Raw genomic sequence first — 23,874 nt, forward strand, 5'->3', positions numbered from 1 at the left:
CATTTCTCCAAAGAATAGGACAGGAATGTACTCTTATTCAACATAGTTCTGGAAGTCTTAGCCATGGGTATTAGATAAGAAGAAAATACAAAATGTGTTAACATTAAAAACAGGAAGTTAAACTATCATTATTCACAGATGACATGATATTGTACATAGACAGCCCCAAAAGTTTCACCAAACAATACCAGATATAATCAATTATTTTGGCAATGTAGCAGGATACAAAATTAGCACCCTGAAACTGATGGCATTTTTATATATCAACTAGAGGCCTGGTGCATGAAAATTCATGCAGTCAGGGGGTCCCTCAGTCTGGCCTGCAACCTCTCACAATCCAGGACCCCTCAGGTAGGGTCCCTAGGCATGGCCTGAGATCAGGGCCTATCAGAGCTTTCCTTCCCCTGGCTGCAGACAGCTGGCCCCACCCGCATCACTTTCACTGCTTGCCATCTGTACAGCGCTGCCCACCCCCCCGCCCCATCCCCTGCCACCAGCTGCCTCCCTCTGCAGGCGACAGGTGTGGGGTGTGATGGCTTGGCTGGCCTGGGCCTCCTTCTGCAGGGTGATCACTGGCTGGCCAAACACCTGCCACAGAGTCACTGGCCAGTGGCCTGGGCCTCCCTCTTTCTTTCTTTTTCTTTTTCTTTTCTTTTTTTTTTAAGTAAGAGTATTGTTTACTGAGCAATACAGAACTGAGTACTATGAAGGGTTTACCAGGTTGGAAATGCACTGCACCCTGCCCCTGCCACCCCTAACACCCAGAAACTACAGTACTTAGAACTTAAACACAACGGCCATAACTGCTGAATATGTTCATAACAAACAAACCATAGCATATTTATACTGTATCACATCAAGTGATTATAAAAATCCATTTAAATATTGCTTGTATAAAATCTTTTTGTTTGTGTAAAAAACATTAAAAAAAAAAAAGAAAGTATAAAAAACATGTGCAGTTGAAAGCCCTGCCAAGACAGCCAGTCTGTAAATATTCAGTGAGTATGTGCTCTGGAAGGGCACCCAGCAACTCCAGCAGGGTCAGCGAGGATGAACCCCAGCTGCTACTTTAGGCAGGACTGAGCTGGACCATGGTGGGTGGGTACAGCAGGGCCTGGCACTGTGACCTTCTCCAGCCTTGCATCAGGATCAGGGTCAGGGTCAGGGTCAGGTTCAGGGCTGGGAGCAGGTAGATTGAAATTTAACTCTGAGTTCCATATTCAGCCTAATTTTGGTTGCAACTCATGGCTTTTCCTGGCTGCTCGGAGGTCCTTTGGGTGGATGCCCTGGCGGAGAGGCCAGAGAAGTGCCCACAACTGCCTGGTTGGGTGTCTCTCCAGTAGCCAGAGCCTCTGTCCTGCCGCCTGCAAGCCTGGCCCCAGGCAGAACAGGCCCCCCTCAGGACTACTTTGGTCTCAGTGCTTGGTCCTGGGTTTCATCAGCCAGGGTTTCTTCCCCTGGTTGGCTGATTTGAGTTTCACAAAAATGCCTGGCCGATGCTGGCTGTGCTGAGCCTCATTTTTTTAAAAAAATATATTTTATTGATTTTTTACAGAGAGGAAGAGAGAGGGATAGAGAGTTAGAAACATCGATGAGAGAGAAACATCGATCAGGCTGCCTCTTGCACACCCTCTACTGGGGATGTGCCTGCAACCAAGGTACATGCCCTTGACCGGAATCGAACCTGGGACCCTTGAGTCTGCAGGCCGACGCTCTATCCACTGAGCCAAACCGGTTTCGGCCTGAGCCTCATTGATGAGTTTTTCATGCAGCAAGGAAGAGCCCTCTGGGACCCTCCTCCTCCTCCTTCTCCACATCTCCTCCTCCTCCTCTTCCTCCTCCCAGCCCATGGTCACTTCTCCAACTGCTGCAGCAGTGGGTGGCCTTCTGAGTCAGGGGTCTTAATGCTGTCCGTCCTGATGATGCAGGTGGGGCGGTGCCAATTGAGCATCAGGATGAGCTGCTGCCACTCCTGCTTCAGCTCCTCCATCTGGGTTCTCAGCTCCACATTCATGTGCTCCAGCCACTCAGATTCCTGCTGCAGAAACTCCTTCCACTCCTTCTTCTTGTTCTGGCATGGGGCTGCCACCACTTTGTTCTTTACCCAGCGCCTTTTCCTCCGCTCTGCTTCCTCGTCTAGCTCACTTTTCACAGGTTGAGGCATCTTGGCCAGTTTCACCTCTAAGAAGTGCAAAGGGGTGGTCATGGCCCCAATGTTGTGGATGTCAGTGTATTTCAGCTCCTTTGCAGTCAGAGCTGAGCTGTGGAGTCCGGTCAGGGGGCCAAGCCCTGGCAGAGAGCCCACAGTCATGGAAGCATCCGGGATCTGCCCAGGCATGATAGCAGGAGGAGGGGCAGTCCAGCCCTGCAGAAGCCAGGGGGAGAGGCTGTGTGACCCTGGGGCCTGGGCCAGGCTGCAGGTGCCATACCTCCTCAGGAGCCTCCATGGCGCCAGTCCCACCCTGCAGCATCCACCCTGCCACCCACTAGTGCCTCCCATAGCAATCGTCCAGCATCTCTCCAGCAGGCTGTGGCCTGGGTCTCCCTCTTTGAGGCGATCGATTGTGGGGCTCCGCCTGCCTGCCTGCCTCATTGCCCCCTGATCACCCCCAACCACTAGCCTGCCTACCTGATCATCCCTAGCTGCTAGCCTGCCTGTCTGACAGCCCCTAACTGCTTGCTGGGGGCGGGTCCAGCCTGGCAGGGGCCATGGTGGTTCTGGTCTCTGGTTGTTCTGGTTTCTGGGCTTTTATTATATAGGATAATGAACTTTCAGAAAGAAACAAAAAAGCAATTCCATTTATCATTGCAACAACAACAACAAAATAAGATAGTTAAGAATAAACTTAACCAAGGAGGTAAAAGATCATACTCAGAATATTAGAGGGCATTGAAAAAAGAGATAGATGAAGATATAAACAAGTGGAAGAATATACTATATTTGTGGATTTGTAGAATTAACCTCATTAACATGTTAATCCTACCCAAAGCAATCTAAAGATTCAATCCTATCCCTATTAAAATACTATTGGCATATTTAACAGATCTGGAACAAATACTTTAAACATTTATATAGAACTCCAAAAGATCCTGAATATCTGAAGTACTATTGAGAAAAAAGAAAAACGTTGGAGGGATAATAATAATAGGTAGAAACTAGATAATCAAATTTAACCAAATGGATAAAAAACTTAAATATAATGCATGAAACCATAAAAATATTTTAAAAAATCCTAGGCAGCAAAATTTCAGACATCTCTCATAGCAATATGTTTATGGATATATCTCCTAAGGAAAAGGAAACTAAGGAGAAAATTAACAAGTGGGACTAAATTGAAATAAAAAAGATTCTACACAGTAAAAGAAACCATCAACAAAATGAAAATAGAGCCCACTGCATTGGAGAACATATTTGCCAATGATACATCTGATAAAGACTTAATTAAAAAAATATATAGGGAACTCCTTCAACTTAACAAGAGGAAGACAAACAATTCTATTAAAAATTGACAAGGAATCTAAATAAACACTTCTTCAAAGTAGACATAAATATGGCCAAGGGACATATGAAAAAATGCTCAAAGTCACTCATCATCTTGTAGCATCCTCTGCTAGGGATAGGACCAAGATGTGCGCCAAGTTCTCCTTTTCCTAGCCCTTGGTCTAGAAGCAGATCAAGCAGACTCAGAGAACCCAGAGACCTGCCTCTTCTCCAGGCTGGTTGTTTTTCTCAGTCTCTCAATGAGCCTCAGGCTGTAGACCACAGCAAAGCATAAACTTCACAGGCTGGGGGGAGAAGTTTTCCAATGGGTGGGGCAAGTGGTTCTCCCCAGGCAAAAGCTGTCTGGTTGGTAAAGGTGTGACTGAGAAAGATGTCCTCTGTGCACAGGAAACCAGGTGGCTGCCCTGAGCTCTATCCCCAGAGCCACCAACCCTGGATTCTCCTCACACAGCTCTAGTCCACTCTGTCCTTCCTCTGATGGAGCCCAAGATGAGTGGCTGTACATGAAATTTAGTGTGTTGGCCACACAAGAAGGTGCCTGGATTTCTAGCCATCTCTCCTGCCACACAGAAACCCTACTGCTTTTCACAGCAGGGTGTTATGTGGGCACATTTCTCAGTCTGGTGCTCTGCGCTCCGGAGCACAGCTTGTGATACCCCAGATTTCTCAGTGGGATCCCCCTACTGATATATATATCTATCCAGAAATTTAGTGGCTGTTTGTGGGAGCCTGGCGAGTCCTCACATGCCTGCCCACTTCCAGTCTCTATGTGGTCTCCACTTAACATCCTTTTTTTTTTCTTAAATTTCTTTATTGATTAAGGTGTCACATATTTGTCTTCATCCCCCCATTCCCATCCCACACCCCTCCCCACGGATGCCCCAACCCCCTGTTGAACTTAACCATTGGATAGGCTCATATGCATGCACACAAGTCCTTTGGTTGATCTCTCCCCCCTCCCCCCACCCTCCCCTATCCTCCCTCTGAGGCCCTATAGTCTGATCGATGCCTCCTTGTTTCTGGTTCTGTTCTTGTTCATCAGTCTATGTTGTTCATCATTTCCCCTAGATGAGCTAGATCATGTGTCACCAGAGATATACTTATAAGAACTGAATGTGAGACGAGCAATAATAGTTATGCTGACAGGCAAATGAATCAGTCTGTAGTGAGTTTCTTTCTGGACCAACAGTTCTTTTGAGACCCAATTTCAATGTCCACCAGTTCCTTATGTGTACATGTCAGCACTGACCCCTCAGCTCTGGATGGTGGACAAAGGGTGGTAACGGAGGTCCGACTCCCACTGGTTTGGTCTCGGCCGGACCCAGGGGCACGGCTTCACCCGGACTCAGGGGCACGTGGCCTCACCCAGACCCAGGGGGCGCATGGCCTCACCCGGGCCCGGGACCCAGCCTCACCCGGATCCAGGGGCACACGGCCTCACCCGAACCCAGGATCCAGCTTCACCCGTACCCAGGGGCGCAAGGCCTCACCCGGACCCAGGGGCACATGGCCTCTCCCAGACCCAGGGGCGCGTGGCCTCACCCGGACCTAGGTGCGGGCGGCCTCACTTGGACCAGGTACCTGGCCTCACCTGGATCCAGGGGCACACGGCCTCACCCATACCCGGGATCTAGCTTCACCCGGACCCAGGGTCGCGTGGCCTCACCCGGACCCAGGGGCGCGCGGCCTCCCCCAGACCCAGGGGCGCACGGCCTCATCCGGGCCCGGGACCCAGCCTCACTTGGATCCAGGGGCAAACGGCCTCTCCCGGACCCAGAGGAGCGTGGCCTCACCCGGACCCAGGGGCGTGTGGCCTCACCTGGATCCAGGGGCACACGGCCCCACCCAGACCCAGGGGCGCGTGGCCTCACCCGGACCCAGGGGTGCGTGGCCTCACCCGGGCCCGGGACCCAGCCTCACCCGGATCCAGGGGCACACAGCCTCACCCGGACCCGGGATCCGGCTTCACCCGGAGCCAGAGGAGCATGGCCTCACCTGGACCCAGGGGCGTGTGGCCTCACCTGGGCCCAGGGACCCAGCCTCACCCGGGTCCAGGGGCGCGTGGCCTCACCCAGACCTGGGTGCCCGAGGCCTTACCCGGATCCAGGGACACATGGCCTCACCCGGACCCGGGGGCGCATGGCCTCTCCCAGACCCAGGGGCACGTGGCCTCACCCGGAGCTAGGTGTGCGAGGCCTCACCCGGATCCAGGGACACATGGCCTCACCCGGACCCAGGGGCGCGTGGCCTCTCCCAGACCCAGGGGTACGTGGCCTCACCCAGAGCTAGGTGTGCGAGGCCTCACCCGGATCCAGGGACACATGGCCTCACCCGGACCCAGGGGCGCGTGGCCTCACCCGGACCCGGGACCCAGCCTCACCCGGATCCAGGGACACATGGCCTCACCTGGACCCGGGGGATCCACTTAACATCCTTGATTATATGGCTTCTCTCCAGCTAGTCTTCAGGTGGTTATTCAGGATGTTTTTCTATATTTTAGTTGTAATTGCTGTTTGGTTCTGGAAGAAGATAAGTGTAGCTTCCACTTAATCTGTCATCATTTTCTGTGTCTAATTAGGCCCATTTGATACTTAAAATACATGGAAGCTTTGTCAAATAAATAAATAAATATTAACTATATTCTAATTGAAAACATATATTTTCATTATTAGAATGGATGTTCTAGAAATTATATAAAAATCTTCAAAAGTCTACCAAGTTGTGATATATTTTTATTTGTAATTCTAATTATCATCTAAAATATTACAGAAAAGCAAATTTCTTTGTCAATTGGATTATAATCAGATGTAAAACCATTCATCTTTGGCTTTCTTTCTTTCTTTTTTTTTTTTGTCATTAATAGACAGTCATTGTTTTACCAGGATGCATTTGCAAATATGTTACATCTTCACAAAGTTCCCTGGAAAGTACCCTGACATATTACAAAATATGGGTTTCTGAGAACAAATATTTAGTCACATCTTTGAATTGGATGAAGATTTCTAGAACTCCAAGGAATTGCTGGATTCATGGAAATGCTGAGAAATAATGAGAATAAAGAAGAATTGATTATGGACCGACTAAAAAATATTATTTTTATGACTTTGTTCAAAATATTGCTGATTTTTAAATCACTTTTTTTTCTTTCCAGATATAAGGAAACTGAGGATTTTTAAAGAGCATTTTGGTAAACTATACATTAATAAGTAACATTAAATAATTTATATTTTTCTTCTTATTTTATACCTCCAAAGTTTGAAAATTTAATGCATGAATGTAATGATTTCATGGTAATATGTTTGCTTGCATGAATTCAATTAAGAATTTCTTCTCTTTATAACAAGACACAATTGGAAACTGGTTTCATTAACCAAGGTTTTGACTGTAATGTCATGTTTGAGAAAGACATGTCTAGACCCTGGATGTCACCAGAAAGCTTTAAGGAATTGACTTTGGAATCTAATAAAAGCCCTTAAGAAAAGTAGCCTGGTACTTTGCTTATTTATATGGTTCAAGGCAATTTTTCCAGGTTAGGAAAAAAGGTTGCTCTCTTGGGAGATGGCAAAGAAAGAACATCAAGACATTTCTGGGATCTCAAGAACTTGGGATCCCAGAACTTACCCAAAACCATGAGTACTGCAGGCAAAGTCTGATGGAAGCTATGTGGCTAGATTCTTCACCCAGAGAGGCTAATTAAAGTTCAAGCTGGAAAATCCTTATGAGATTCCATCAAAGAAGGTTTAAGAAAGCTTATGCTCTCAATTGCTATTTTGTTGAGTTTATGCAAGTAATCAAGCCAAATTGAAAGTGGACCTAATTTGGCTATCCTTGATATAAATGAGGACAATTCTAGTGAGGAAATTGGTTTCAATAGAATCTATAGTACACAGATGTGAATATTGGACCCTACTTTATTTAACTGTTTTAAAGTTTTATTTTTCACCTATAAACTAAGTAGTATCCTGAATATTTCTAGTTTTTTTTTTTTTAAATATTGTGGCTACAATTCTCTGAACAAATGTTTCATTTTCTTTTAATTTAATAAATCTTTATTGTTCAGATTATTACAATTGTTTCTCCTTTTCCCCCCCCATATATCCCCTCCACCAGGTTCCCACCTCCCTTCTGCCCTTACTTCCCCGCTGCTGTCCTTATCCATAGGTGTAAGATTTTTGTCCAGTCTCTTCCCGTCACCCCACACAGACACCCCTTTCCCCCTGAGAATTATCGATCTACTCCCATTCTATGCCTCTGATTCTATTATGTTCACCAATTTATTCTGTTCCTCAGATTTTTAATTCACTTGACTTTTAGATTCACTTGTTGATAGATATGTATTTGTTGTTCATAATTTTTATTTTTACTTTTTTCTTCTTTTTTCTCTTTTTAAAGAATACCTTTCAGCTTTTCATATAATACTGGTTTGGTGGTGATGAACTCCTTTAGCTTTTTCTTATCTGTGAAGCTCTTTATCTGCCCTTCAATTCTGAATGATAACTTTGCTGGGTAGAGTAGTCTTGGTTGTAGGTTCTTGCTATTCATCACTTTGAATATTTCTTGCCACTCCTGTTTGGCCTGCACAGTTTCTGTTGAGAAATCAGCTGATAATCATATGGGTGCTCCCTTGTAGGTAACTAACTGTTTTTTCTCTTGCTGCTTGTAAGATTCTCTCTTTGTCTTTTGCCCTTGGCATTTTAATTATGATGTGTCTTGGTGTGGTCCTCTTTGGATTCCTTTTGTTTGGGGTTCTGTGTGCTTCCTGGACGTGTAAGTCTATTTCTTTCACCAGGTGGGGGAAATTTTCAGTCATTATTTCTTCAAATAGGTTTTCAGCGTCTTGCTCTCTCTCTTCCTCTGGCACCCCCATAATTCTGATGTTGGTACGCTTGAAGTTGTCCCAGAGGCTTCTTACACTATCTTCAACTTTCTGAATTCTCTTCTCTTCTTGCTTCTCTGGAGGAGTGTCCTTTGCCTCTTTATATTCCAAATCTTTGACTTGATTCTTGCGTTCCTCTAGTCTGCTATTGGGTCTCTGTATAATATTTTTTATTTCAGTCAGTGTATGTTTAATTTCTAGTTGGTCCTTTTTCATATCCTTGAGGGTCTCATTAAATTTATCTGCCTTTTCCAGGAAATTCTTGAAAAACCTTATAACTGTGGTTTTGAACTTTATGTCCATTCATTTGTTCTCCTCCATTTCTTTCGTTTGTGATCTGTTTCCTTGCCTCCTCATTTTCACTGCTTCCCTGAGTTGGTTGGGTAGCTTTGTGTACTAGGTGTCCTATTGATTCAACAGGTCAGCCTCCCAGTTACCTGAGGTGGACACTCTTGGTGTACCCCTTTGTGGACTGTGTGTACAGCCTTGTTGTAGTTAAGTCTTGATTGTTGTTGGTGTCACTGGGAGGAATTGACCTCCAGGCCAATTGGCTGTGAGGACCTGCTGTGTCTATAATGGAAGAATTGCTGTGCTGGAGACATGTTTATGGGGCAGAACTTGTTCCAGTAGGGCTTTGGTGCTCACTGAGTCTGCCTCTTGAATGTGTCCCTTATGAAAGTGGTTGAAATCTGGTGTCATCTCACACCGACCACTAGCTACATTGGTATCTGGATCTCCAATGGGGTGCAGGTCAGCTACTGTCTGAGGCCCCCCAGCAAGAGCTACAGCAAGAACTGCAGTTTTTTCCTCTTTGCTTGGGTGGTTTTGGAGCAGTCTGACTGGAGCTGCAGTTTATTTGGTTAAGCTGCCACAGAAAAGGCCATTTATATGCAAAAGCCACTGTGTGGAGCCTAAGCGGGTTTGTAGAATGTGTGGGCAGGGTCTCAGTGCGGGGCAGGGTCTCAGGGCGTACTAGGCTAGGGCGTGGCAAATGGCAATGGCTGCCATCAGCCGTCTCTCCCTTTCCATGTTTCCAAGTCCCTGCGTCCCACGCTCCAGCACAGTAAACAACGATTGCTGGGCGCACCTCTGCAAAAAAGTCACTCTCACTTTCTGACCTGATGGCTGAGAGCCCAGCTTCTCCCTGTAGGCGTCTGGGTGCCCCACGTGCCCCAGAAACTGGATTTCAGAGTGATTGGGAGCTTGTCTCCATTCAGGTTGAAAAAAAGCCGTGCGCCCAGTCACCCGCCAACAGCCCGATTCACATGCCTTGGCACCTCAGCTTTTTAGTGTTTGTGCTCCTTTCTCTTCTTAGTTGTAAATCTTCCACTCAGCCAGCTTTCCCGTGGTTCTGGGTGGTAGACGTTTTGCCTTTTAGTTGTAGTTTTGAAATTGTTGTGCGAGGCGGCAGTTTAGTTGCTTAACTTTGCTGCCATCTTGGTTCCTCCCTCCAAATGTTTCGTTTTTATCCAATCTTTAGACATAAAATCATTGACAGCTAAACTTTTTATGAGCTTTGCTATTGCAAATTTCAGCTAAAGGATATGACATAAACTTAAGGAATCACCACAACAGTTTAAACAATCTCACAACTGATGTTGTGCAAACCATGAAGAATGTACCTGAGCACCTAATGACATTACCAGAGACATTAAAACTGCAGACAAGGAGGATCTATCAGATAGTCATTGCTTGCTTTCATTGGAGCAAATGGAACCTTGAGTATTAACATCTAGACATTTTCTTGATTGACAGCCTTCCAGACTTAAAAGCTGGTTTATAATTTGCTCTAATAATTAAACTTTGTTTCTTTCTTCTGTTTTCATAGACATACCCCTTATTAAATACCTGATTGCTTGCTTATACACTATAGGCCTCACGTTGTTAGTCCATCCTTATCATTGCCTCTTGGAATGAGACTGAACAATTTAACTGAACTAACTTATAGTCAAGAATGAATGATTGGATCAATGAAAGGTGCAATATACCAACTTAGGTTCTAGGATGTAAAATTTATTTATTTAAAATTTAAAGTCAGGATCAAGATTCTTTTTTAAAAATATATTTTTACTGAGTTCAGAGAGAAAGAAAGAGGGAGAGAGATAGAAACAGCAATGATGAGAGATAATCATTGATTGGCTGCCTCCTGCACACCAGCCTTGGCTGCAGTCGAACCTGGGACCCTTTAGTCCATAGACTGATGTGCTAGCCACTGAGCCAAACCAGCAAGAGCAGGACCAGGATTCTGCCTCCTGCATGCTTCTTCTACTAATAAAATTAAAAGTTATATCTCACAACAAGTTTGGGCATTTCATGCTAAATTAATGCCCCAAGGCTCTGCTACAAATTAGTCATGGAAACTTTCATGGGAATGGAAAAAAAAACTGACAGTGGAGAATTGTAACTCACCCCACCATTTTTGTAACATAATTCTTGTAATGATGAGCTGTTAACTAATATGTGACTACAGATAAACAGCCTGCTAGCTTAAGAATTCTAGGAACTAACTTTAAAGGAAACAGACTCTGACCTTTAGAAATGCCATCTGTGGAATATTTTCCGACCATCTTAAACCAGTTGTCTGAAAAGACTCTGTTGGCTTGCACATAATCCATTTAACAAATAACTTGCCTTTCAATTTGTTTGTTCTGTTGGGTATTTCCCTCTTCTTCTCCCTTTTTACAATAATCAAAGTCAAATGGTTAACAAGGTCTTCTACTCCTTATAAAGATCCATGCCCAAGTCAAAGATCCATGCCCAAGTCTTCTACTCCCTCCTTATAAAGATCCATGCCCAAGTGGACATGTTCTTTTGTACAAGAGTCCCCCATCTTCTCAACATGTTCTTTTGTACAAGAGTCCCCCCCTTGAGTAAACTGTCTTTTCTTACATCAATACCTCTCTCTCAAGTATCACCTTTTGAAATGAAAAAGCTGAACCTGTGTTCATTATCAATCCTTACTAGGCAATCCTAAATTATTATATGTATACTTTCCCTTCAGAATCCTGCAGGAGAGAAGGGTCTTTGGTTCCGTGGGAGTTGCTGGTAACATTTGTAAATGCCTTGAACACTAGCAAAATGGTTTTCCCTTTTTTCATTAACTCCAGTGCAGTTACTCTCAACGTGTGATCCCCAAGCAGAAGCAACACCTGGGAATTGTTGGAAATACAGAATCTCAGGCCCCATTCCACTCCTCCTGAATCATAAACTATGTATTTTAACAAGCCTCCCACGTGGCTCTGATATATGCCAGTGCTTCACAAAATACAAAGAAAAACCTGAGGAATCAGATTCTAACATTAAAAAGCTACTAATAGGATTTGGTCCAATATGACAGCTTTGTAATCCAGGGCACTTTCTTTAGAATGAATTGTCTATATTCTATCACTTGTTCAATTTTCAGAACAAGGCCCCAATTTCACTTACTGGGCAATAACATTTTATATAGAAGTCCATATCATAATATATGGGGACACCCCTCCTCTTAGAGTGTAAAGGAAGCAGAAGAACAGAGCAATCAGATGTGTATTCAAAACTTTTTCTCTCCAGGTTCAGGAAAACAAGAAATATATGAGATAATGGAGTTCTAGTCACTTCTGGTGCTGTGGTCTGGAAATTGCCCTCAAGGGAAAGCCTTTTAGACATGAATGTCACTATATGGTTATTGTTTCAATAATGGGAACACCTTCAGTTTCTGGTTTGGTTGCTCTTCATTGCTTTCCAGTATTTGGTACTTGAAAGTTTATCCAAAGATAATCGGTGGACTGTTCAGTCTAAGTTTCTCTGTTACTTTGAAATTGGACTCAGGCTATAAGGCTAAATTCTCTTGTCCTTTTCTCATGTGTAGAATGAACAAGAGTTGAGAATTATATGAGGGTTTGGTTGGGAGATTGTAAAAAGATTTCACCACGGAAGTTAAAGTGAGATGGCTCTCAATGGAGGATGGAGCAAATTCCCCCAGGCTTCCCATGGAGCATGCAGCCAGTTATCTGCTTACTAGCCATTTCCGCCTTCTTCTTTCCTAACAAAACTATAATCTTGCTTTTAAAGGTGATGTGCCCCTGTGATATACAGTATTTCTTGCAAGTGAGTTAATCTTAGGACCACAAGAGATCAGCACAAGGACTGTGGAGATTTCTTGGTTGGCTTTGCTTTTATAATATAACTGACTGTAATTCTGTCTTCTTTATTGTTTCTGTCTTCTTTCTACCCGTAATTCAGACATGAGGCTTAAGGTGAAGCAGCCATTATGCCACTTTGAGGACAAAAGTTACTAACAAAGAATTGTGGAGCAGGTAGGGGAGAAAAATCCAGTCCTTTGGATAGTTTTATCATCTTTGGATTTACCATTATAAACTTCTTATTGAATCAAAATTGAATGTTCTGACCTATCCATTGTGGCTCAGTTTGTTGAGCATTGTCCCATGCACCAAGAGTTTGCCAGTTTGAATCCTGGTCAGGGCACTTGCTAGGGTTATGGGCTCAGTCCCTAATGGGATGCCTACAAGGGGCAGCTGATGGATGTCTCTCTTATCGATGTGTCTATCTCTTCCTCCTTCTCTGTGAAACCATAAAATCACATTTTAAAAAAATTAAACCATTTTTCCTTTGTCTTTTTGGAAAAATCCTTACCCAAAGATTTTTTCCCATTGATGTTTGGAGAAAGTGGAAGATGGGTAGGAAGGGAAAGAGAGAGAAACATTGATGTGAGAGAAAGGTATCCATTGGTTGCCTCCCACACATGCACACACACCTACTTAGACTGGGGTTTTCCTCTTAAGGCCTTCTTCTTTTTTTGGAATGTTAAGGAGTTGCTCTTCCAGTTTTCTCATACACTCAGTGGGAGGAGGTCCAAATTGTCTCTCTGCAGCTCTTTTGTATAATTGATTACATTCAGTTTGAATTTTGCAGAGTAAGATAATCCCTTACCGGTATTTATCTTTTTTATTTTTTGATGTCTTTGGGGGCTCAGAATGTCCATTCCCTGTTGCATCTGCAACCTCTCCACCTTCACCTCAATTATAGCATCAGCTGATATCAATAACAGTAAGGCTTGTGATTGGAGAAAGCCTGTTTGACAAAGTATGGGCAGGTATGCACCTGAATGGCTCCCTCCTTGGCTGACTTCCATGTATAAGATGCCCCTCAATTTTCAGTTTAATGATTTTAGAAAAAAACAGCATCTTATACATGGAAAAATACAATAACTCACCCTATTCAGGGAGAAAGATACAGAAATCCAATTAGTACCATTTGCTAGCCACACCCAAGGACAGACAAGTTAAGAGAATAAATCTCATTTTGGTACATCAACATAAAACTGATAAATATTCTATTGATCTTCTAAGACGTCCCCTAAGTGGCCAGACTTTAAAACCCCAAAAATGAAGGTTCCAGGGTCCTCTCCCTCCAAGAAGAATGCCTGTGGCATTTCCTCCCATAGGCATGTATCCCCTACTCTCTAAGTGACCACATGAGAAGTGCTACCAAGAGAGCAATGGGTAGCAGCATCTTTTCCTGGCTAACCCTCTGAACCTGTTTCCAAGGCCCCTTTTCTTTGACTCCCCTTTTCTCTGAGCTTTAGCCTAGGGTCTCCTGTTGCTTCCTCTATGCCATTTATTGTTTCACTGCCCCGATTGTGTTTTTGCTGTGCTCAATAAATTCTCACTTGCTTTTCTACACTTTGTCTTATGATTGAAACCTTTCCTTCAAGAAAAGGTGTAGCATCCTTCCTTGTTCTGTATCACCATGTGCTGGACCAGGTCCAATAGCTGTGTCACTGGACTCTAAGAGCACTTATCCCAAGAAACAGTGGCTGCTATAACTAAGACAAGAGAAATCTTATAAATGTTATAAGAATAACTTGATTCATTTGCCAGTGTTGCCCTTCAGAACAGAAGGGCTCTAGACCTTCTTACAGTGGCAGAGGGTGGTATCTGTTTATACCAGAAGGAAGAACGTTGATTTTATATAAATAAATCAGGGCAGCTACAACAAAACAAAGACAATAACCTTGGAAGGGCAAGCAACGTACAGAATACTGGGGACTCATTCTGGGATATCAAAATGGCTTTTCTCCCTCTTGCTTCCTTTTGCTGCACTCATAATTACCTTCATACTCCTACTAACATTTTGACCCATTGCTCGATTTATTAAAAATTAATTTCTTTTCATATGGCAGACATACAATTCCAAATAGTACTGTCTGAAGGATACCAGACCCTCAGTCCCACAGAAGAGACTCCTTATTTGGGGCCTCTGGGCAGACATCTACAGCCACCTCCCTCAGCTGACAGCTAGCTAGTATGGGAACCTAAAGCCCACAATGACCCTGATCAGCTTGAAGTAGCCAGAGCAGTCTTTGCCCAAAAGACCCAAAGGAATTGGAATCCCATACATTTGTTAGGTAGGAAATTAGACATGAGCAGCTGGGGTGGGGCCTACCCTGTGGTCCTGACTACACCACCATGGCTTTCATATCACCTCTGTGGGCAGCCCTGCAATCAACAGTTCCTGACACAAACCTCCAGTGGACAGGTTCTGAGCCAGCGAATCCTATCTAATAAAAGAGTAATATGCAAATTGACAGTACCCCCACTACACCCACAAGCCACACCCATAAGCCATGCCCATAAGCCAATCAGGAGCAAATATACAAATAAATCCAACCAAGATGGCTGTGGCCACAGAGAGAGCAGGAGGGAGGCTTGGGTTTCCCCAGCAATGGAGGAAGCCAAGCTTTCCACCTGCCCTTGCCGGCCCAGGCCTCCACTCCAGGCTACAAAGTTTCAATTATAGAAGATAAATACATTTCAAATATCAGGGCCACCTTGGGTCGCCGGGGGACGTGGCCGGCCTGCAAACCACCACAGGCTCCTTGCTCAGGCCACCCCACATCCCAAGGGAACCCCCACCCTGATCCAGGACACCCTTCAGGGAAAACCAGCTGGCCCCCACCCATGCACCAAAACTCTTTCACAATGGTCAGCAAACTGCGGCTCGCGAGCCACATGCAGCTCTTTGGCTTTCTCATTTTCTATTTATACTCCTCTCTTAATTGCCTTTGTTCTCTCTCAGGCTCAGCTCTGTATTTTTCATGTATGATATAGCTTGAATCTGTTTCTGAATCTTCATTTTAGCCTTTTGGTACATCATATTAGTGTAGCATCCTCCCTTTTTCTGCATCACCATGCTCTGGACCAGGTCCAATAGCTGTGTCCTCTGAGTCTCCTGTTCAGCCCCTGTTGCTTTATTGTTGAACTCACAGTGGCGATCCTTGAACTGCTCCATCGATCTTGAATGCCTTCTGGTGCTTCGTTTACATAATCATGGAACTCCATGCCAACCAAAATCATTTATCTGGGTGAATAAGAGAATCATGTATCTCCTAGCCTTGATTCCAAACATTGCCAGCGTCTTCTCCATGGCCCTTTGCTCTTCCTTTGTGTATTGGCCCAATGGGACCACCAGGAGCACAGCATGAGACCCTGGGGAGGTCAGGAGGATTAAAGGAACAATCTCCTTTGTAGAATTCAGTATGTCATATTTAAAATACCAGGTGTGTCCATAATGACAATTTCTTCTCCATTCCATGTGCTGCTCCCTTTCTGATAGACCTTGGTGATGGATTTTGCTACAATGCTATAATGATATGCTTTCTTTCCAAGATGCTATTCTCTATGGCACTTTTGTCTGCTCCAGTCTTACCTACTAAGACAAGTCTCAGTTGTGAATCTATGGGGTCTTGGTTTCCTAGGACATTAGGGGAAAAGCCACAGTGTTAGGACTTACCTCCAACCTTTCACGCCTCCCAGTCCCCCACCATATTGCCCTCTTCTGTTGCCTGCTTATGTCATCTCTCCTGTGAGTGCAGAGCAACCTCTGCACTCACCACTGGTCTATAGAACTCCTTGGTATGTCCTGCCTCCTGCAAGACTTTGGAAACACCAGGGCACTTCTCAGGAGTCCCTTGGACTGCTCCTTGTGACCTTTGGAAGCTAAGTGTCAATGAAGGATGGTGTACCACTGCTGATAGCTGTTCCTCAGAAGCTAATGTAGGAAGTAACACAGATTCTGACTTTGGGATATCACAGTGGATGATCCCCTTCCCCCAATTTATATTCAACATTGAACTTTTCTTCTTTCCACTAAGAAGCCAGGTAAGTGGATGATTCAAGTAATCCCACCCTTGCAGGGGAGAAAAGGGTGCACATATACAAAGATAATGGTTGTTTTATATTTCACATGTTCAGCCATCTTGTCAGGGTTTATGACCCACAGGAGAGCAAAATTTCTTACTTTGAAAGTTAACACCTTAGTGATATGTGGAATGGTGAAGCTTGGACTCTCATTGTAGGTTCTTGTCCTATGAATTTTAAAGAATAAAATTCGTGGACTAAAATATTTTTAGCAGAAATGTGGAAGTTTATTGCAAGTGTATTTAAAATCTTCCCTAGGGAGGGGTCCCCAAAGAGGAATCTCCTGGAGAAGGGTCTCCAAATGGGAAAAACCACTGTCTCTAAAATGGAAAAAACCTATTGCTCTGAGTCTCTTTGTCTACACAGTTTTCTAAATGCTGGGAGCTTCTTTGTATGTTCATACTTTCTAATTGGATCCTGCCTTGTATTATAAACACCCTTGCTTTCCTAATTGGTTACTTTTCCTCCCTGTTCCGTGTTTGGTATCAGTTTCAAAGTATTAAAGTTCACCAAGTGCCTCCCTCTTCTTCTTCCACTTATATTGTAATATTCCTCTGTCTTTTGTGTATGTAAGATAAACAATCTGGTGGCTTGGAACTATCTCTGCCTGTCATGTATGCATTTCTCTCCCATGGACCCGCCACTTCCCTAAAACTGCCTCTCTTGTCTCTAAAATCCTCTCATTATAGTAGAAATCTAGCAAAGTTTCTATATTTTAATTTAATATGTTGAAAACATATAGCCAGAAAGTTTTGACAGTGCTATGGAGTTACTATAAAATACCTTGATATATTAATATTAATAATCCGATCTAATAAAAGAGTAATATGCAAATTAACCATCACTCCACTACACCCACCAACCACACCCACCAGCCAATCAGGAGCGAGTATGCAAATTAACCCAACCAAGATGGCTGCAGCCATGGAGTGAACAGGAGGCTTAGGTTTCCCCGGCAATGGAGGAAGCCAAACTTTCCGCACACCCTGGCCAGCCCCGGACTCCACTCAAGGCTACAAAGTTTCAATTACAGAAGATAAATAAATCACAGATACCAGGGCCTCAGCTTGGGTCACCAGGGAGTGTGACCGACCTGCAAACCACCACAGGCCCCTTACCTAGGCCGCCCCACGCCCCAAGGGAACCCCCACCCTGATCCGGGACACCCTTCAGGGCAAACCAGCTGGCCCCCACCCGTGCACCAGGCCTCTATCCTATCTAATAAAAGAGTAGTATGCAAATTGACCACCACTCCAATGCACAAGATGGCTGCCCCCATGTGGTCAAAGATGGCTGCCCCCACGTGGACACAAGATGGCCACCACAAGATGGCCAGCAGGGGAGGTCAGTTGGGAGGGACCAGGTCTGCAAGGGAGGGCAGTTGTTGGCGATCAGGCCAGCAGGGGAGGGCAGTTGGGAGGGACCAGGCCTGCAAGGGAGGGCAGTTGTGGGCGATCAGGCTAGCAGCGGAGGGCAGTTGGGGGGGACCAGGCCTGCAAGGGAGGGTAGTTGGGGGCAATCAAGCCTGCAGGGGAGGACAGTTAGGGGTGACTGGGCCAGCAGAGGAGGGAAGTTGGGGACGACTGGGACTGCAGGGAAGGGCAGTGGGGGGGACCCAGGCCTGCAGGGGAGAGCAGTTGGGGGGGACCAGGCCTGAAAGGGAGGGCAGTTGTTGGCGATCAGGCCAGCAGGGGAGGGCAGTTGGGAGGGATCAGGCTTGCAAGGGAGGGTAGTTGGGGGCGATCAAGCCTGCAGGGGAGGACAGTTAGGGGTGACCAGGTCTGCAGGGGAGGGCAGTTAGGGGTGACCAGGCCTGCAGGAGAGGGCAGTTAGGGGTAATCAGGCTGGTAGGGGAGTGGTTAGGGGGTGATCAGGCTGGCAGGCAGAAGCCATTAGGGGCAATCAGGAAGGCAGACAGGTGAGCAGTTGGGAGCCAGCAGTCCTGGATTGTGAGAGGGATGTTCGACTGCCCATTTAGGCCCAATCCTGGGCAGTCGGACATCCCTTGAGGGGTCCCAGATTGGAGAGGGTGCAGGCTGGGCTGAGGGACACGCCCCCCATGCACGAATTTCATGCACCGGGCCTCTACTCCTATATAATAAAAGGCTAATATACAAATCGACCAAATGGTGGAATGATTGTTCGCTATGATGTGCACTGACCACCAGGGGGCAGATTCTCAACATAGGACCTGCCCCCTGGTAGTCAGTGCACTCCCACAGGGGGAGCACTGCTCAGCCAGAAGTCAGGCTCACAGCTGGTGAGCGCAGCGGCAGTGGTGGGAGACCCACCTCCACAGCAGTCAGCCATACCCCAAGGGCTCCTGGACTGTGGGCGGAGAGACCCCCCCCCCAAGTGCACAAATTTTGTGTATTGGGCCTCTAATCCCATATAATAAAGAGCTAATATGCAAATAGTCGTCACATCTTCATACTGTAACAGCTGACACTCAACACGGGAGAGAGGAATGGGACCAGCCAGGCATAAATGAGCTCGCAAGAGAGGAATAGGGACCAGCTAGGCTGCAGCCTGGTAGAGGGACAAGCTACCTGCCTTGTGGTCCTGGGCGCCAGTGCCTGCAGCCCAGGCAAAAACTCCCACCCACAGCCACCCGCCCTGCAGCTGCAGCCAGCCTGGGTGCCTGCTGCTGGCCAGAGGTAAGGAAGCCCATGTCCCGGGTATCTGTGACTGGCCAGAGGAGGGAATCCTGGGTCCCAGGTGTGGGGCAAGGCAGAGGCAGTTAAGAGCAATCAGACCAGCAGGGGAGCAGTTAGGGGCAATCAGGCAGGCAGGCAGGCGAGGGGTTAGGAGCCAGTGTTCCCAGATTGTGACAGGCAGTCGGACATACCCTAAGGCAGTGATGGGCAACCTTTTGAGCTTGGTGTGTCAAATGTCGCCAAAAAACTGAGCATAACTCGGGTAGTGTGTCACTTTGAGGAAAAAACATTATTTCGCAAATGTTTCATCCTCAGGAGCAGCAAATGTTTCATCCTCGGCATGCGGCCGCCTCAGCAGCCGCGTGTCATCAGAAATGGCTATGCGTGTCAGTGCTGACACGCGTTTCATAGGTTCACCATCACTGCCCTAAGGGGTCCTGGATTGGAGAGGGTGCAGGCTGGGCTGAGGGACGTGCACTGACCCCGCCCCTCTTTCCCCCTGCACAAATATCGTGCACTGGACCTCTAGTAATAATAATAGTAATACTAACTCATACAGAGTATCATCAGTAACTTTCTTAGTGTCATTTGGTTAGGCATATGTACTTCTTAGGACACTTAAAAGTTGATAACAGAACAGCATACATAGCTACCAAATGAGCAATGTTTTTAAAATAACTGTGTTTTAAGTTAAACACCAAATCATCTATATAGCTCTTTCCCTGTTTCTTGCTCATCTCTTTCATGAGTCTATAATGCTGACATATTCAGGATTTGTTAAGCACAGACCAGGACCATGGAAGACAACAGACAACCACATCTAGTAGCCTGTTTCCCCAGAAGGAAGTCCCTGTTAGCATAGCCCTTGAATAAGACTGATTCCTGCAGGAGGAATCCTCTTTTATAACCATTACAGACAGGATTATTAACTCCATTTATTTTTCAGAGATACCATCACCATTCACCCAGTTCTTCAGACTAAAAATCTAGGAATCTCCCTTGATTCCTCTCTTCACCTTACTTTCCAGTACCAAGCAATTGGAAAATTCTCCTGGCTCCATCCACAATTCTGACTGCTTCTCTTAATTTTGAAGACCATCATACTACCCCAAGCTACCATCCCCAACCATGACTCAGCAGTTCCCTAACTGCTCTCTCTATTTTCACTTTCCCCTGCTGTCTATTCTGTAAATTTGCATGATTTTGTAAAATATCAATTGAACAGAAGAGAGATTTTATAGAACCAACACTCTGGCTTCCACAAAATCAGTAGTTATTCCCCATCTCTGACACACTTCCAGGGATTAGCAAAATGATCCCTAAGGCAATTTCCCACATTCAATAACCAGAATCTTGGGATGAGAGAAGTAAATTTCCAGAAGCTGAGAGCACTGGGTACAGGTTGGCTAAAATTAAGGGAAAATGTGGGTGGGAGTCCAGATTACTAGTATTATTCAATTAGCATCACAATGAAAGACTCTATCCTAAGGATAACCTGAGGGCATTAGCTGATCATAGAAAAAGGGTGCTGACAGCATATGGACATCTATGTGATACGTTGTAGATATGGCCATGAATTATTCCTATCTCTATACACATGCTTCTTTGGTATGTGGATCTGCAGCCCCTCCCACAAGGTGCTGATCTGTTTCTCCACCCCTTGTATCTGGGTGGGCCCTTTGACTTGCTCTGGACAATAGGGCAGTGGAAGCATGGTGCAAATAGACTCCAAAAGTGCTGATGTGTTGTGGCTTTCTGTCTCCTTCTGATCTTCAGCAACCTGCAACTGCTTCATGAAGAGGCCTAAACTAGTCTGCCTGATGATGAAGGATGCAAGGCCAAGTTATCCTCATCACCGTAGCCTGCCCAATACCCTGTTAACTACCAGACATAACCTTGGGGTGATCCAATTCAAAATTATCCAGTTTACAGGATCTTAAGAGTATCATGGTAAGCAAAAATTACTAGTAAGAAAAGAAAAGAACCATATGATTTCACTCATATTTGGGATATAAAATAGAAGTCAACCAGTGAACAAACAAAACAATCAAACAAACTCATAGATACAGACGACAGTATGGCGGTTACCAGAGAAAAAGGGGGTGTTGAGAGGTTGAAGAGAGTAAAAGGGTCAAATATATGGTGATGGGAGGCAAGGCTTTGTGTGGTAAGAATGCAATGCAATATACTAATGATGTAGTATATACTTGTATACCTGAAACATATATAATATTATTAGCCTATGATGCCCTAATACATTTAATATGTTATAATTATAGGACCATCTCTATCTTGTATTTCCCTTATTACCTGGGAACAAGCATAATACTGGACAAAGAGGGATTCTCAATAAATATTTGTAAGTAAAGGAATTGATCCAAAATCATTCTGGCCCTGCAAGTTTTGTCATTAACTCTTATGGGAGTACATGCAGGAGGCAACTAATTGATGTGTTACTCTCACATTGATGTGTCTCTTGGTCTCAGTCCTGTTCCTCCATTCTGCCCTCCATTCTTCTCTCTCTAAAAAAAGCAAAGGAAAAAAAATGCCCTCTCCTGAGGATAAAAACAAGAACAAAAAAATCACTGCTTTATTCCTGCATTCTCTCTGATCTTTATGTCCAGCATACATCTGTGAAAAAGATCATCTTTTCATTATTTATAAACTAGAGGCCCAGCACATGAAATTTGTGCACAGATGTGATCCCTAGGCCTGGCTTGCGAACAGGGCCATCTTACCCAGCTGCCCACAGCTGGCCCCATACCACACCACCACCCACAGCTGGTTCCCCTTTTGCCATCAGGTAATCAGTGCTTGATGGCCAGGGAAAAGGACTGAGAGGTTGCTGTTTCTGCCTGCTCACTGGCCCCGCCCCTGATGCGGGTCACCCTCTATATGTGGAGTGACCAGTGGGGCGGGGGCCTTGGGGTGGCACCACCTGCATCGCACGCCACCCACCCCAGGTTCCTTATTCACCATTAGGTGATCGGAGCTTGCTGGAGGGGGAAAGGGACCAAGAGGTGATCAGTGAGCTTCATAGTGACTGGTCCAGGGATCACTCTGGTCATTTCTCCTTTAGAATCCATTTGCATATTATCCTTTTATTATATACAATAGAGACCTGGTGCAATGGTAGGGACTGGCTGGCCTGCCTGATGGGGACCCCGGATCCAGATCGGGGGTCCCAGATGGGGGTAATGGCTGGCCTGGGCAAAGGGCCGTGAGTGGTTTGCAGGCTGGACATACCCCCCATCATGGTGGGGATCCCCATTGAAGGACAGGGCCAGCCTTGGTGAGGGGCATTGGGCAGTTTGCAGGCCAACCACACCCCCCACCAGTGTGGGGGTCCCCACTGGGGGGTGTGGCTGGCTTGGGCAAGGGGCTGCGGTGTTCTTGTCTCTGGTCATTCCATTTGTGACGACATTATGGTCGCTGGCTATATATATATATATATATATATATATATATATATATATATATACTGAGTGGCCAGATTATTATGATCTCTGAACACATAATAATCTGGCCACTCAGTGTATATCCTATATAATAAAAGGCTAATATGCAAATTGTCCCCTCGACCAGGAGTTTGACCAGCAAGCAGGCCAGTCAACCACCCATGTCCCCTCCCCCTGGCGAGGCTGGCCGGACCCCACCCATGCACGAATTCATGCATCAGGCCTCAGATATATACATATATATATATATATATATATATATATATATATATATATATATGAGTGGCCAGATTATTATGCATTCAGAGATATATATAGAATAGTGACCTGGTGCACAAAAATCCATGCACTTGTGGGGTTCCCTCAGCCCCGACTGCAACCTCTCCAATTGGAGACTCCTTCCCTTGGTTTAGGCAGTTGGACATCTCTTTCACAATCTGGGACCACTGGCTCCTAACTGCTCACCTACCTGACTGCCTGATGGCCCCTAACTGCCTCTGCCTGCCTGATCACCCCTAACTGCCCTACCCTGCCAGCCTGGTTGCCCCCAACTGCCCTCCCCTGCCAGCCTGATCTCACCCCCAGCTGCCCTTCCCTGCCAGCCTGATCACCCCTAACTGCCTCTTCCTGCCTGCCTGATTGCCCCTAACCCCTCTGCCTGCCTGCCTGAATGCCCCTAACCTCCTCTGCCTGCCTTCCTGATCATCCATAACCCCTCTGCTTGCCTGCCTGATTGCCCCTAACCACATCTGCCTGCCTGCCTGCTTGCCTCACTTCCCCTAACCACTTGCCTGCCTGCCTGATCACCCCTAACCACTGGCCTGGCTTCTTAATCATCCCTAACCGCTCACTCGGCCTTCCTTTGTTCCCTCACCTGGGCTGGCCCTGGCCCCCAGCAGGAGGTAGGCCATGTTTATAAAGAAATGGTGGCTTAAGCAACCAACTTACAAGCAAAAAAAAAAAAGAAGAAAGAAAGAAAGAAGAAAGAAAGAAAGAAAAGAATGACCAGAGACCATTTTGGTCACTGGGCTTTTATTATATAGGATTCTAGTAATGATTGATAAATGTGTACCAAACCTGTCATCATAAAGGAAGATTTGTCTATTTTCTCATATGATTCAACTAGAGGCCTGGTGCATGAAGATTCTTGCAAGAATAGGCCTTCCTTCCCCAGGCTGCTGGA

General features: G+C 45.6%; 1 protein-coding gene and 1 pseudogene across 1 annotated transcript; both read right to left on the reverse strand.

Moving 5' to 3' along the window:
• Positions 1-1,852: 1,852 nt before the first annotated feature.
• On the reverse strand, positions 1,853-2,637 carry LOC103295938 (jun dimerization protein 2-like). The gene is made up of 2 exons (XM_054726060.1): positions 2,630-2,637; positions 1,853-2,387 (listed from the first exon to the last, which is right to left on the reverse strand). The coding sequence occupies exons 1-2, from the start codon at positions 2,635-2,637 to the stop codon at positions 1,853-1,855; spliced, it is 543 nt and encodes a 180-aa protein (XP_054582035.1).
• A 10,949-nt stretch (positions 2,638-13,586) lies between these two features.
• Positions 13,587-23,602, reverse strand: LOC103295937 (GTPase IMAP family member 4-like; annotated as a pseudogene).
• Between the last annotated feature and the right edge of the window lie 272 nt (positions 23,603-23,874).

Source organism: Eptesicus fuscus, chromosome 14 (genome assembly GCF_027574615.1).
Source record: "Eptesicus fuscus isolate TK198812 chromosome 14, DD_ASM_mEF_20220401, whole genome shotgun sequence".
Taxonomy (NCBI): Eukaryota; Metazoa; Chordata; class Mammalia; order Chiroptera; family Vespertilionidae; genus Eptesicus; species Eptesicus fuscus.